Genomic DNA, 13,078 nt, shown 5'->3' on the forward strand with positions numbered 1-13,078 from the left:
GTCAGTTCAGCGGCTGCCTTCGGCTCGGGTCATGATCCCAGGGTCCTGGGATGGAGCCCCGCATTGGGCTCTCTGCTCGGCGGGGAGCCTGCTTCCCTCTCTCTCTCTCTGCCTGCCTCTCTGGCCACTTGTGATCTCTGTCAAATAAATAAATAAAATCTTTAAAAAAACAAAAACAGAAACCAGGCACAATAATGTAGTTTTGAGGTAAAGAAGAGGTTATTGTAGTGATCTGAGCACGGGGGCGAAAGTCTGAACTACAGCGGGGCGGGTAGAAGACAGTTAAAGACACTAAATAAATGACTGGCTTTGGTGATGACATGATTTATGGGAGAGGAAAAAGTCAACCATGGATCCCATTTGTACAGACACCACCGACGAAATGGAGTAATGGAGAGGAAAGCTGGTGTGGGGAAAAGAGGACTATCGACACCAGGCTGGGTTTTAGTGGATGACAAGTCTGCTGAGATTTATAAAGGCAGGAAAGAACACCCCTTCAAATTCTCCACAGGAGACTGCGGGCTGGATGTGCTTCTGCCTTGGGAGAGGGAAGACAATGGCCTGGGGGCATCTGAGAGAATCTTAGTAGTAGAGAGAGCATCACTTCCAAACTATAGCCTTTGGTTCTTAATATGATATATCTGAGTTGCCCGGGTATTAAAAGGGATGCCTGTCTGTACATATCACCTATTACTATACTTACAGAGATACAATTTACATACAGGAAAGCATACAGATATTAAGTGTTCATTTCTGAGTTTCGACAACTGTGTACACCCATTTTAGCACTACCCAAAATAGGATGTAGGACAGTTTTACTGCTCCAGAAAGTTTCTTAATTCCCCTTTCCAATCAATTCACATTCTCACTTCCCCCTTCCTCATGGACACAACTACTGTCCTGAATTCTACCACCATATCTTAATTCTGTCTGTTCTCAGACTTCATATGAATAGAATCACAGAATGCGTGCTCCTTTGTGTTTGGTTTTTCCTTTTGCTAACATAATGTCCTTGAACTTCGTCCATAATGGTAGTTATATCAATAGTCTGTTTCCTTTTATTGCTGTGTAATAGTCTATTATAGAGTCATATAATATATCACAATCTGGTTATACATTGGCTTGTTGATTGACATTTGGTTTATTTCCAGTTTTGGGCTATTAGCAAAAAGGTTGACATGAATATTCTTGTACAAGTCCTTTTATGGACATATGTTTAATTTCTCTTAGGTAAATACCTAAAAATGGAATTTTAGGGTCAGGTTAAGTGTATGTTTAATTTTATAAGAAACTGCTAAACAACTCCTGAAACTGGTTGTACCATTTAAACTCTCCATCCATCACTCTTTAAGTGTTAGAATTCATAGACTCTGAAATTCTTTTAAGTATTTCAATGTTGATCATTCCAAATGATTAACACATTTTAAAAAATTTTAACTTACTATAAGCATTTAAAAAATATATCACATGTACTACTGTTTGAGCTACTCAATTTAGATGTCTTATGGATAATATAATGCTTTTAAAAAAGAAAACACTTGAAGATTTAGTAAAAAAAAAAACTACAAAGGATCTTATAAGAGCTCAGATACAGAATTCCTAATCTCAGCCCTGGAAGAAGGACTGGGAAATGAACAAAGAGGTCAGCTTGAATCTGGTATGGAGCATCTGAAGAAAGACTTCGGTAGATTTTTGGTAAGAAAACTATGTAAACGATGTTTGGCATGAAAATTTATCTTCGGTTCTTGTTTGTTCAGTTTTGCACTTCACCACTACTTGTTACTTATGAATTGTTGAGATACTTACTTGCAAGGATGGGCTAAGACAGTCTCGTAGTATTTCCTGATGATTTGGTTCACGAACTATTTCGAAAATTTGCTTTCTCTCTTGAGAAGAGTGCGCTGGTGACAAAATGTGCGCTAGGAGTCTGCCAAGCTGCATTCGGAAGGTTTCCTTACAAGACCATAAGATTTTAGGCCACTGCTGCTTGGAACCACCGGTTTTACTTGAACCCTTCAATCAGAACAGGAACAATTAGGATCTGACTCCTCAAGCAATAATACACTAACCTCTCCACACAGCCCTAAATAAGATCATGGGACTTGTTTTACTGTAGCTTGTTATTTTAGCAGTAGAAATTAGAATGACATATACCTCCCTACGTACAGGTAGTTAAAAACAATAGACATATACTGACATTTACAGCAGCATTGTTCAAAAGAGCCAAGAGGCTGAAACAATCCAGATGTCCACTGATGGATGAGTGGATAAACAAAATGTAGTACATACATAGAACGGAATATTATTCAGCCTTTAAAAGGCATGAAGTTCTGATACATGCTTTAACATGGATGAACTTGAAAATATCACGTTAAATGAAATAAACCACATAAAAAAGGATAAATATTGTATGAAATATTGCACTGTAAAACTTATATGAGGTATCTAGAAAGTTAAATTCATAGAGACAGAAAGTACAATAGTACTTCTCAGGGGCTGGGGGAGGGGGAGTATGAGGAATTATTATTTAATGGGTACAGAGCAATCTGGGGTAATGACGCAGCTCCGGAGACGGAGAGCGGTAACGGCCGCACCACAATATGAATGTACGTAGTACTGCTGAATTATACCTTTAAGATGGTTAAAACAGTGAATTTTACGTTATGTGTATTTTACCACACAAAAAAAGAGAGAGAGGGGTTAAGAAGCGAAGGTCACTTAAATTACCTAGGACTTAGAAATTTTAAACTAAAAAAAAAAAGAACCATCAAAAAAACAACAGTAGATTGATTTTACAATATAAAAGAGAAGGAATCATAATAAAGAATTACTGTTAAAATATGGAGTGTAACAGTCACAAAATAAGAACAGCATATAAACTGACCACCAATATTCCGTAATAGGTTACAAAATAAGCTGCTTCAACTGTGGTCCAGCTAAGGCTAACTCAATCTTGATCAGATCTCCTGTATCTGGTTTAAAACTGGAATCAGTGCATTTTAGAATTTATTCTGAGTTTTGGAAATGGCTCTCCAAATTACCGCCAGTCCTAAGGGCCCTATGTAAATGATTTAGCTCTAAGTAAAACCTGCAGACACCAAAATCTAGTTTAGATTTAGAGATTGGCAGAATTGTGGTTCATGAGTTCTGCTAGAATGAAATTGACTTTTGGCGTCTATGAAGTGTACTAACTCATTTGCTCCCTAGGGTCAACCAAATGTGACCCACAGATACCCAAGTGCACCAGTGATTAATGGAGCCTGATACTTGGTAGTATTCTCTTTAAAATTTTGAAGGTATTAGATATGTTTAAGCCAAGATTAACCTTTATAATAATTCATAATAATAATAATTCAAGAGTAAGTAGACACACAAAACCCTGATCCTTTTGTGTGTATGAACATGTCCCATGCAACTCATTTACTTACAATAGATACTTTGAATCCTTCTATCAGATATGTGAGTATCTCCTTCTGAAATGGATTGAAAATGGAAGGCTGTTCATGATGAACATCTTCAGAAATTTCAGTCTGGGAAACTGAGATCTTGCTTTGAGTTGCATTTTCTGGAGTACTCAAAATGTCAATAATATCTGGATTAAACTCTTTGAATTAAAAGAAGAATAAACAATTAATCACATCACTGATGCCTAGCATTTACAAATGGTCATGAAGCTAGTAAAAATATTCTATGTAAGTACCAATTCAGTTGTCACAATATATAAATGTGTAGCAAGTGAATTAGATATAGAAGATAACAATATAATAAATTCATCCAAAACAATGTAGAAATTTATGCCATATAATTCTAAACTAAATATTTTATCAATGAAGATGAGTTAAATTGCAACATTATTAAAGTCATGAGGTTCTTGTACAAATCAAACCTAAAGACCACATGATATTTACATCAGGAGGATATGCAGGGGTGTTTTAGTGCATGTGCTATCCCATGATATCTGCATGTGATAAATGACTCAATTTCAGAGTTTAGCCTGGGATCTGGTTGACTCAAATACAATCAGAAAAGTTAAAAATATGAGCCTTGGTTGTGTTATGCATTTCTAGTGATTAACAATTACTGTCTTCTTTTTCCTATTTTCTTGGGGTTACTTAAACATTCTTGGGGGAATTCCATTTGGACCTACCTATAGTGCTTTTTAAAAAAAAAATTATTTATTTATTTGACAGAGAGAGAGAGAGAGAACACAAGCAGGGGGAGCGGCAGACAGAGGGAGAGGGAGAAGCAAGCTTCCCACTGAGCAAGGATCTGGGGCTTGATCCCAGGACCCTGGGCTCATGACCTGAGCCAAAGGCAGATATTTAATTGACTGAGCCATCAGGTGCCCCTCTATAATGTTTTTGAGTACATTTCTTTGCATACCTTTTTAGTGGTTGCTCTAGGTATTATGTTTCATATACAAATATATGTCAGTAGCCCCTATAAAAATGCAAATTGAACCCACAATATGATATCCCTGTATATCAGAATGGCTAAAATTAAAAACAGTGACAATGCCAAGTACTGGTTAGGGATGTGAGGAAAGCTGCATCCCTCGTACATCACTGGTGGGAAGATAAAATTAGACGGTCATTCTGGAAAAGTCTGAGTTTCTTAACAAGAACAAAGCACACAACTACCCTTATTCCAGAAGAACGAAGCCATTTTCACACAAAGCCTACACATACATGTTTCCAGCAGCTAGCTTTATTTGTAATAACTGAAAGCTGGAAAACAACCCAGATGGTCTTTCAGTAGGTGGAGGACCAAACCAACTATGGTGCCTCCACACCGTGGGAAACCACTCAGCAAAAACAAAATAGCAACAAACTGCCGATACACACAGAAACCAGGATGACTCTCCAGAGAATGATGCTGAGGGAAAAGAGCCGATCCTAAAAGGCTGCATACTGTATGATTCCGTTTAACAGAGCTCTTGAAATGATGAAAATAAAGAAATGGAGAACAGATTAGAGGTTGCCAGGGATGAAGGAAGGGGCAGAGTCGGGGGAGAGTGGGTGTGGCTATTAAAAGGCAACAGAGGGGCGCCTGCTTGGTGCAGCCAGTTGAGCATCTGACTCTCCTTTGCAGCTCAAGTCCTGATCTCAGAGTTCTGAGATCAAGCCCTGCCTGGGGCCCCACACTCAGCAGGGGGCCTGCCTCAGATTTTTCTCTCCCTTTGCTCCTTCCTCCCCACCTCCCACTCTCTCTTTAATAATAAACCTTTAAAAAAAAAAAAAAAAGAAAGCAACTTAAGGGTCTCCTGTGTGATGAAATGCTCAGTGTGTTGACTATATCAATGTCTGTACTCTGGTCATGACCCCGGACTCTAATTTTGCACAACCCATTGGGGGAAACGGGGTAAAAGATACATGCGATTTCTCTGCAGTATTTCTTAACAACTGCATGTGAATCTACACTGATCTCAAAAAAAGGTTAAAAAAATGTACTGGGGGTGCTGTACTGTTTTAAGCTCAACGGTCACTCTAGGCCAGCATATAACATGTTAAAAATTGGATTTTTATTCAAGACTCTTGGTTCCAAATAAGAAATTCTTTAAATCGTGTGGATGTTAGGAATGAGCAATTAATGTTGCTTAAAATTTTGAAACCTAATCATTTTCCTCTTAAATTGTTTTCCTTCTCATTCCATATCTGAGCAAGCACCAACGCATCCTCTGGTTCCCACCTTGATAAATAATCCTGTTAACGGCTAAAATGGTGAGCCTCTGCAGCCTCTGCGCCAGCTCCGTCTCGCTCGCCTGGACCGGGTTCTCCTGGCTCAGTCTCCGCTGCATCATCACGTGCAGCTCGTCACTGGCCACCGAGCGCATTTTCATCAGCAGAGAGTCGGTCTGAGCAAGGGGAAATTTTCGAGGACCTTCAAGTATATGAATTAAAAACATCAAATGCCAGAGTTAACAGGGATCAAGGAAATTATTTTTTCTTGCAAGGTTTTTGATTATTCGACCATGAAACAAATCTTAATTAATACCAAGGTAATTTACACGAAGGGAAGAGCATGATTCAGAGAAAATGCTGTTTCTCCCTCTTTGATGAAGTGCAACAGTATCTGTGATTTCAAAGTCCAAATGAGGATGTTGAAGCTAAGGACATGGCTTAGGAGGACTGCCATCACTCGGCAAAACTGGAGTCTTCAGAAAAACTCAGAAGAATTAGAAGGGTGTATGTAAGCAGTTCAGAATGTTCTGACACAATGTTTTCAAATACTGTTTCACTTCCTTGTATGCCAAAATAATCAACGGGTTTTGAAGACATACCATGTTTCAGTAAGAACATGACTACTTCTGGATAATTACCATTGTTAAATTTTATAAAGTAGTTTTGAGAAGTATATATAAGTGAGATTAGTAGAAATCAGTCCAGTGAAAGTGAAGCGATCAGAAAAGTAAGTAGAATTCCAGTGATTTGCTATTGAAATGATTTGGTGCTTCTTTAGAATTCAGTCCTCTAAAAGCGTCTCCCGAGAAGTGTCTCCTCAGATTGGACAGTCAGGAGTGGCACCCCTGCACCACCACCGCACCTGCTCCGCGGGGTTCCACACAGCTGGTGGATCCGGGATGCGGGGAGAATGAGTCTTGACTTAATGGGCTGAAGGAGAAGGGCATCGGAAGTTGACCATGGGAACCAAAATGACGTCTTGGGAGGTGAGGAATAATGGAACCCTTCATTGGAATTGAACCTTTGTTTTAAATTATGAAAACAAACATCAATTTCCATAGATAGCCTCTATACACATTACTCACATGACTAAATTATGGTAGGTTTTAATGACTCATCCTGTAAGATGTTTAAATATTTTAATAGCATCTTAGATTGTAGAGTATTTCAGGCAACCCGTATTTCTTATCTGTTAATACATTTTGGTAGGTGGAGTTGCCTTTAAGACAAAAACGAAGTAAATTAAAAAAAATCATATCCAGGGTATATTCAAGAATAATATTGTCAGACTATGTTCTTACTTAGTTTAAGCAGATTCTTCCTAATGTCTACATCTCTGGCAGCTTTCACGCTGTATAAGCAGCAGATAATCCTAATTCAGAGGCAGAGCACCATACCGAATAAGGAAATGTTAAGTCTTCTTCACTACTGTGTACTTGAAAAAATGAAGGGTGTGTGGTATTTCAGCACTCGTGTGTGAAGCTACACCAGCTGGGGTGGCCTCAAGTATATTTTCTAAGCCTCCATCCCCTCGTATGTTAAGATGTAGATTAGAAAGTAAGACAGAGCTCGCCTCACAGATATTTGTCACTGTCTGACATGACATTAAACGTATTTGTTTACAGGGTTATTGACCAATTTCTCCAGCAAAATATAAGCTCCATGAAAGCAGATAAAACAATACCTGGTATGTGGCTGATGCTCAATAGATATTTGATGGTTGAATTAATGGATAAAGAGGGTTGTTCTATGGATTAAATAATAAACAAAGTAATGGATGGGGCACCTGGGCAGTCAGTCAGTTGAGCATCCAACTCCTGGGTCATGATCTCAGCCCTGTGAGATCAAGCCCCGCATCAGGCTCTGCGCTAGTGGGGAGTCTGCTTGAGATTCACTCTCCCTTTGTCCCTCCTCCGACTCATGCACTCTCCCTCTCTCTCTCTAATAAAATCTTTTGAAAAATTAAATAAATAGTGGATGTAAAACGCAATGCCTCTCTATTACAAAGCATCAGAAGTTGTTAATAGTTGGTATTATTACTGATGGTTGAAATACAAAGGAAATTCATTTTATGTGAATCATATTAGTAACACAACATATATATTTATATTTATTTATGAGATTTGTATGTTTGTGTATCATTTAAATAATACCCTAATGCTTACATGTATCTTCATGCATTAAAGGGATGTTTAAGGTTTTTCATAGAGATAAGCAGACAAGTGGAAAAAAAAAAAAAACCCATAAAAGAAGGTACATTGCTATCCTGTTTATAACAGCAAAAAGAAACAAGTAAAAAAAAGCCTTTGTTTATTGGTAAAGATTAGGAAACAAGATCATGGCAAGTCAATATAATAATTATGCAGTTATTAAACATAAAGAATATTTTTATTGTATGGGAAAATGTCTATAAATATATTGATGAGAAACAGAAATCAGTTTACAAACAGAGGGCAGGGTGTCGTATCATTTAGGCAAAGTAACATCTCTCTCTTAGCTATACCAAAAGAAGACGCAGAGGTCAAGGAATCCGAGGAGTTTTGTTAACCGGGGTCATAGGAACCACGGAGGCTACGGAGCAGGGTGACGGCACACCAGAGTCAGGCTGTCAAGAGATGAACCTGGCAAGAAAGTAGTATCTCACTCTCCAGGAGTGCGAGAACTTAAAATCTGGCTATGACGACAGCGCTGCTGAAGAAACCGGGCCCAAGCCGTGGGTGCTCTGGCATTTAGGTCTGAGACGTGTCAATGAGCAGAGCTCGTGGTGTGCGGCGGGAACAGAAGCTGCGGCTGCTGGGCGTCCGCACAAGCTCCGCTGGAGGTGTAGGGGTGGGGGAGCAGTGGGGTTGGACGTGTCACTGTCTCAGCAGTTTTCAATAAATGCTGAATGATCTATTTAGGAAGAAACCATCTTCCCTAAACAAACATCTATCACTAACAAGAACAGCTTGTTTTACATTTTGGAAAGAACAGCTCATTGTATCTAAATAATGGGAATGATGGAAATACAAATCCCTCTTAGTAACTTTAGCATTATAGCAAACAGACCTTAATGAGCTTTTATGACCACACTGCTCAGACGCAGAGGCACTCCAGTATTTTGTATCTTTTGTATCTACAGTGTACACAGCCAATATACTTTGACTAAGAACGAAGAAACAAAACACCGCCTTTCCCAAAAACTTGTGTAAAACAATGTGGAGAGAATTACAAAGCAATATATAAAGTATTTTGTAAACTGGATTCAAAGAGACGGAATTTAAATAAGGGCCATGTTTAAACCAGGAAGAACTGGTGGGAGAGGCCTGTGACAGACGTGTCCTAAAGACATGACAGAGCTGGAACGAGCAGACGCGGTGTAGGACACAGAGGGAGGAGGATGGGAGACAAGGGAGGAGCGCAGGTGCTCTTGTCCAGTAGTCTCTACTTCCGGGCTTCTGTGTTTCTGTGAAACATGGGAGCTGGTCTGGTGGTCTGGTAGACTTTGAAGGTCTTTTCTCAAGCTCAAACTTTGTAGGACTCTGAAGGTCTCATGTGGTTTACAGCAATGGCATTTACTTAGATACAGTGAAAAATATAAGTCCAGGGGAAGAGGCCAGAGGCCAGAGGCCAGAAAAAAAAAGGGGAGAATGGTTTAAAGAAAGGACGAAAGGTCTGTCATCCACTTTTAAAGGATTCAAACAAACAAAAATAAGCAATTAACGAACTTGGAGCTATGCAGGGCTCTGAGGCTCAACGTGATAAAAATGCTGGTATCAAAAGAGAGAGAGACGACAGACTATTAGGGAAATCACAGACCAAAGAGAGGACAGCAAGAGTGCCACTGTGTCATCCCAGGCACGAACTGATCAAAAAACTAAACCAGGGATCTAGGTATAAAAGCACAGGAGAAATGGACATGAGAGTGAGAAATGTCAGCAAGAAAGAAACCGCTCCTGTGATCTACAGCACTGGCAAAGGCTTACTTTCCTATATCAAGAGAGGGTGAATTCCATCGAAGCGGTCGCCGCAACAGAAAAGTGGTGTGAAAGTCGTCTTCTAGTATGTGGTTAGCTACGCATGACTGCTAGACTTGATAAAAGGCAGAATTCTACCTGAGACCAGAGAGTTACTGGGACATCCGGTCAAGAGGAGAGACGAGGAAGGTTGTAGAGGGGCAATAAAGTTATGTGGGTATCTTAGGAGTTTTATTTACATGCTTATGTTTAGCATAATTGAAACATACTGCTGCAAAAAATGTGTATTTAATAACTTTTCTCTACAAGTGAATTTCTTACATGGTTTTAAAATCTGGCATAGCACTGAACAAAATAAAGTTGTTTAACACAAGTAGAAGATAGATTTGATTTAAAAGCCTTTACGACAGTAAGGGTGATAAACTTTAAACAAATTACCAAGTACTCTGTTTGGAGATATATATGTGTGTTCATGTGTGCACATACACGTCCACTATACATACATACGTACTGCACATGTCCTTGCGCAGGTGCACGTGTAGATCCTACGTGTGTGTGGGGAGGTGTTTATGCTAACTTTCTAGATTGTGTGCATAAAGGTCACAGCAGACTCTTTGGGAGAAATAAGGAAGTCTAACCATACTCACACTGACCTGGTGATCTGTTCACAGCAAGCCCTGAGGTGGCATGCTCATGCATTCTAACCACATGCGAGCCACCATCCTCTCCTGCCTTCACTGCTCAGCAGCCTCCTACTTGGACCTCCTGCTATCTTTCTTGCTCTCCTCTACCCACTCTCAACACACACACCAGAGTGGTCCTTGGAAAATGAAAATCTGCTTATGTCATGACTTACCGGTAGGACAAAAATCTCAACTCCTTCACAGTGCCTACATAGTTACCTGTGCACTGGCCCCTGCCGCCCTGGACAGCCCTACGTGCTCGGGGCTCCTCATTCTCTCCAGAGTGTTCCACTCCAGCTGAATGACTTCGTAAGCCGTTCACTCTGCCTGTAGCACTGTTTCTCTGACCCCACCTTGCTAGATCCCTTCTCACCCTTTGAATCTACAGTGAAATCTCACTTCCTCAGAGACTTCTGGGACTCCTGATGGAAACCAGGTTGTCCTGTTATAGTCTCTACTCTGACCCTCTGCATTCCTCTACTCTTCTGTCACCTCTGACTCTATGTCTCTTTTCTTCATCACTGTACCTTCAACATTTACACTGTGCTTGGCATGTGGTAGTTGCTCAAGAGATAACTGGTGAGAAGAGCACAGAAAGGAATCAGTAGGAGGTCTTTTTCGGGGAGGAAACCTTCTTCAAATTTTGTAATTCAACTTTTTAAAAAATATATTTATTTATTTATTTTAGAGAGAGAAAAAGAGAGAGTGAGAACAGGGGAAGGGGAGGGCAGAGGAGAGGAGAGAACCTCCAGCAGACTCCCTGTTGAGCGTGGAGCCCTACAGAGGCTCAACCTCACGACCTGAGATCATGACCTGAGCCAAAATCAGAAGTTGGATGCTTAACTGCCTGGCAACCCAGGTGCCCCTATAGTTTAACTTTTGAAACTAAAAAATATTTTAAAGGTGTGAGTGGCATCAGAATAAAGGAAAGTCAAGCCACCCTCGATTTATAATTATTAAAATGTTATTTCATTACTCACCAGCAATGCTCTTCCGCTTGGGAAATACTGCCTGATGGGGAGCAGAGGGTAACTGGAACGTATCTGCAAGGTTTTCAGAATCATGATTTGCAGTGGTCCTTATAAATTCCATAGCAGCTTGGAGAACTCTAAACTGTAGTGCAACAGCCATATCTAAAAACAGAAGATACTAGAATGTTTTCAAGCCATGTGGATGTTAATTTTTAAAATGGAATTGTTTTATAATTTCATGCGACATCTAAACTGTCAATATATATTTTATTAGAGGTAAATTTTAAAATTTTGATCAACATGGGTTCTTGATAGTAGTAAACATTTTTAAATGGCCTTTAAAAGAAATTTTAAAGCAAATTTCTAAATGGTCATTATAAAAAATTCAATGGGAAAGCATCAGCTCACAAAATTACTTCATTTTATATCATTATTTTAAAGAACAGGCTTTTTAACATATAAGGCAAAATTTACCAGAAATTCTCACACTTTCCTGGTTCACTTATATAGTATTTGCCATTAAAGAAAACTAATGGGCATTTTTATTCAACATAAGCCTTTTAATTCTACTTGGTAAGAAAAATCAGAGGCTTCTCTTAATGATGTGTTGCCAGCTACTAATTACACCAAGGCATCGCTTCTTTACATTTGCCACTTAAAAAGACTTTTTAAAGTTGATAGGTATTATCACAAAATTAAGGATGAACCTTCAGTACAACAGTTTCCACAGGAAAGAGATTAGGTTCAAATAACACTTTTGGCTACTATATAATTTCCTCCCAAATCCATAAAAACTAAATCTTACTTTGTGTCCTCTTGTTTTTGCTATTTTGAAGATACCCAAGCAGTACAATGAGGTCTTCGATAACTCTAAAATATTGCGAGCCTGAGGAACTGCACGCGTGAATTGTAACTGCTATGAGGAGTTGCTGTATATCACAGGCAAGCAATCTGTACTCATTCAAAGGAACGCTAAAGAAAAGGAACAAACAATGTAAGTCAAAGAGAACCCCTTTAAATCCCTGTTCTTACAGCATTCACTCATGCATTCACTGTTTACTCAGGCTTACTTTATGGCAGCACATTTGAACTGCATGCTAGAAATAGAAATAAAAAAACATGCTTTGACTCCAGTCAAAAACTTGACTATTTTGCAGAGGACCAGATGAGTAAAGAGATAACTATAAACAGTAAATTCTGGTAAGGGTAACAATAGAGATTAACACAAGATTCCATGGGAACATATAGGTTCTTAGACCGCACAGAAGGTGAAGATTTAGCGGCTATGGACAGGAATGTTCTAGAAGGCTCCTCAGAGAAGGTGAATTTGAATACATTATCTAGCCTCTCTGAATCTCACACCAAATTACGGTTATTTTAAGGACTAAAAGAGATAATAGACTTGAACACATATTAATCACTTATAAATACTTATTAAATATGAATTAGTTACTTCTATTCCCCCAATTTTGAACCTTGATAATCTATCTCAGTGTATGATATTAAGCCTGACTACTTCTCTCCATTTATTTTTTTTCCAAATCAAGCAAGAGTTAGAAATGGTAACTGGTTGGGGCCAATTAGCATGTACGTACATTCAGTAAGTACAATTTATTAAAAACAAAACAAAACAAAAACCAACAACAAACTACTTTTAGAAGAAGTCTGTAGGCAACCCTTCCCAATTAGATATATTCTATTAGAACCAAGGCTGTTTTGAGGAAATAAAATAGTTGGAATTTCTTTGTCTTTCTCACATGCCTAGTACACAAATCCTGAATTTAATA

The 13,078-nt window shown here is 39.0% G+C and overlaps 1 protein-coding gene across 1 annotated transcript in view; it reads right to left on the reverse strand.

Annotated features, from left to right (window-relative positions):
• The window catches only part of LYST (lysosomal trafficking regulator), a 173,109-nt gene that overhangs the window by 59,103 nt on the left and 100,928 nt on the right, over positions 1-13,078 (reverse strand). Inside the window, exons 27-32 of the mRNA XM_080822463.1 lie at positions 12,097-12,263; positions 11,301-11,453; positions 6,544-6,702; positions 5,689-5,880; positions 3,429-3,604; positions 1,807-2,013 (exon numbers count right to left, since the gene is read on the reverse strand). Coding sequence (XP_080678589.1) covers positions 1,807-2,013; positions 3,429-3,604; positions 5,689-5,880; positions 6,544-6,702; positions 11,301-11,453; positions 12,097-12,263 — 1,054 coding nt within the window. The remainder of the gene's footprint in view (positions 1-1,806; positions 2,014-3,428; positions 3,605-5,688; positions 5,881-6,543; positions 6,703-11,300; positions 11,454-12,096; positions 12,264-13,078) is intronic.

The sequence above is a fragment of the Martes martes genome, assembly GCF_963455335.1.
Source record: "Martes martes genome assembly, chromosome: 14".
NCBI lineage: Eukaryota > Metazoa > Chordata > Mammalia > Carnivora > Mustelidae > Martes > Martes martes.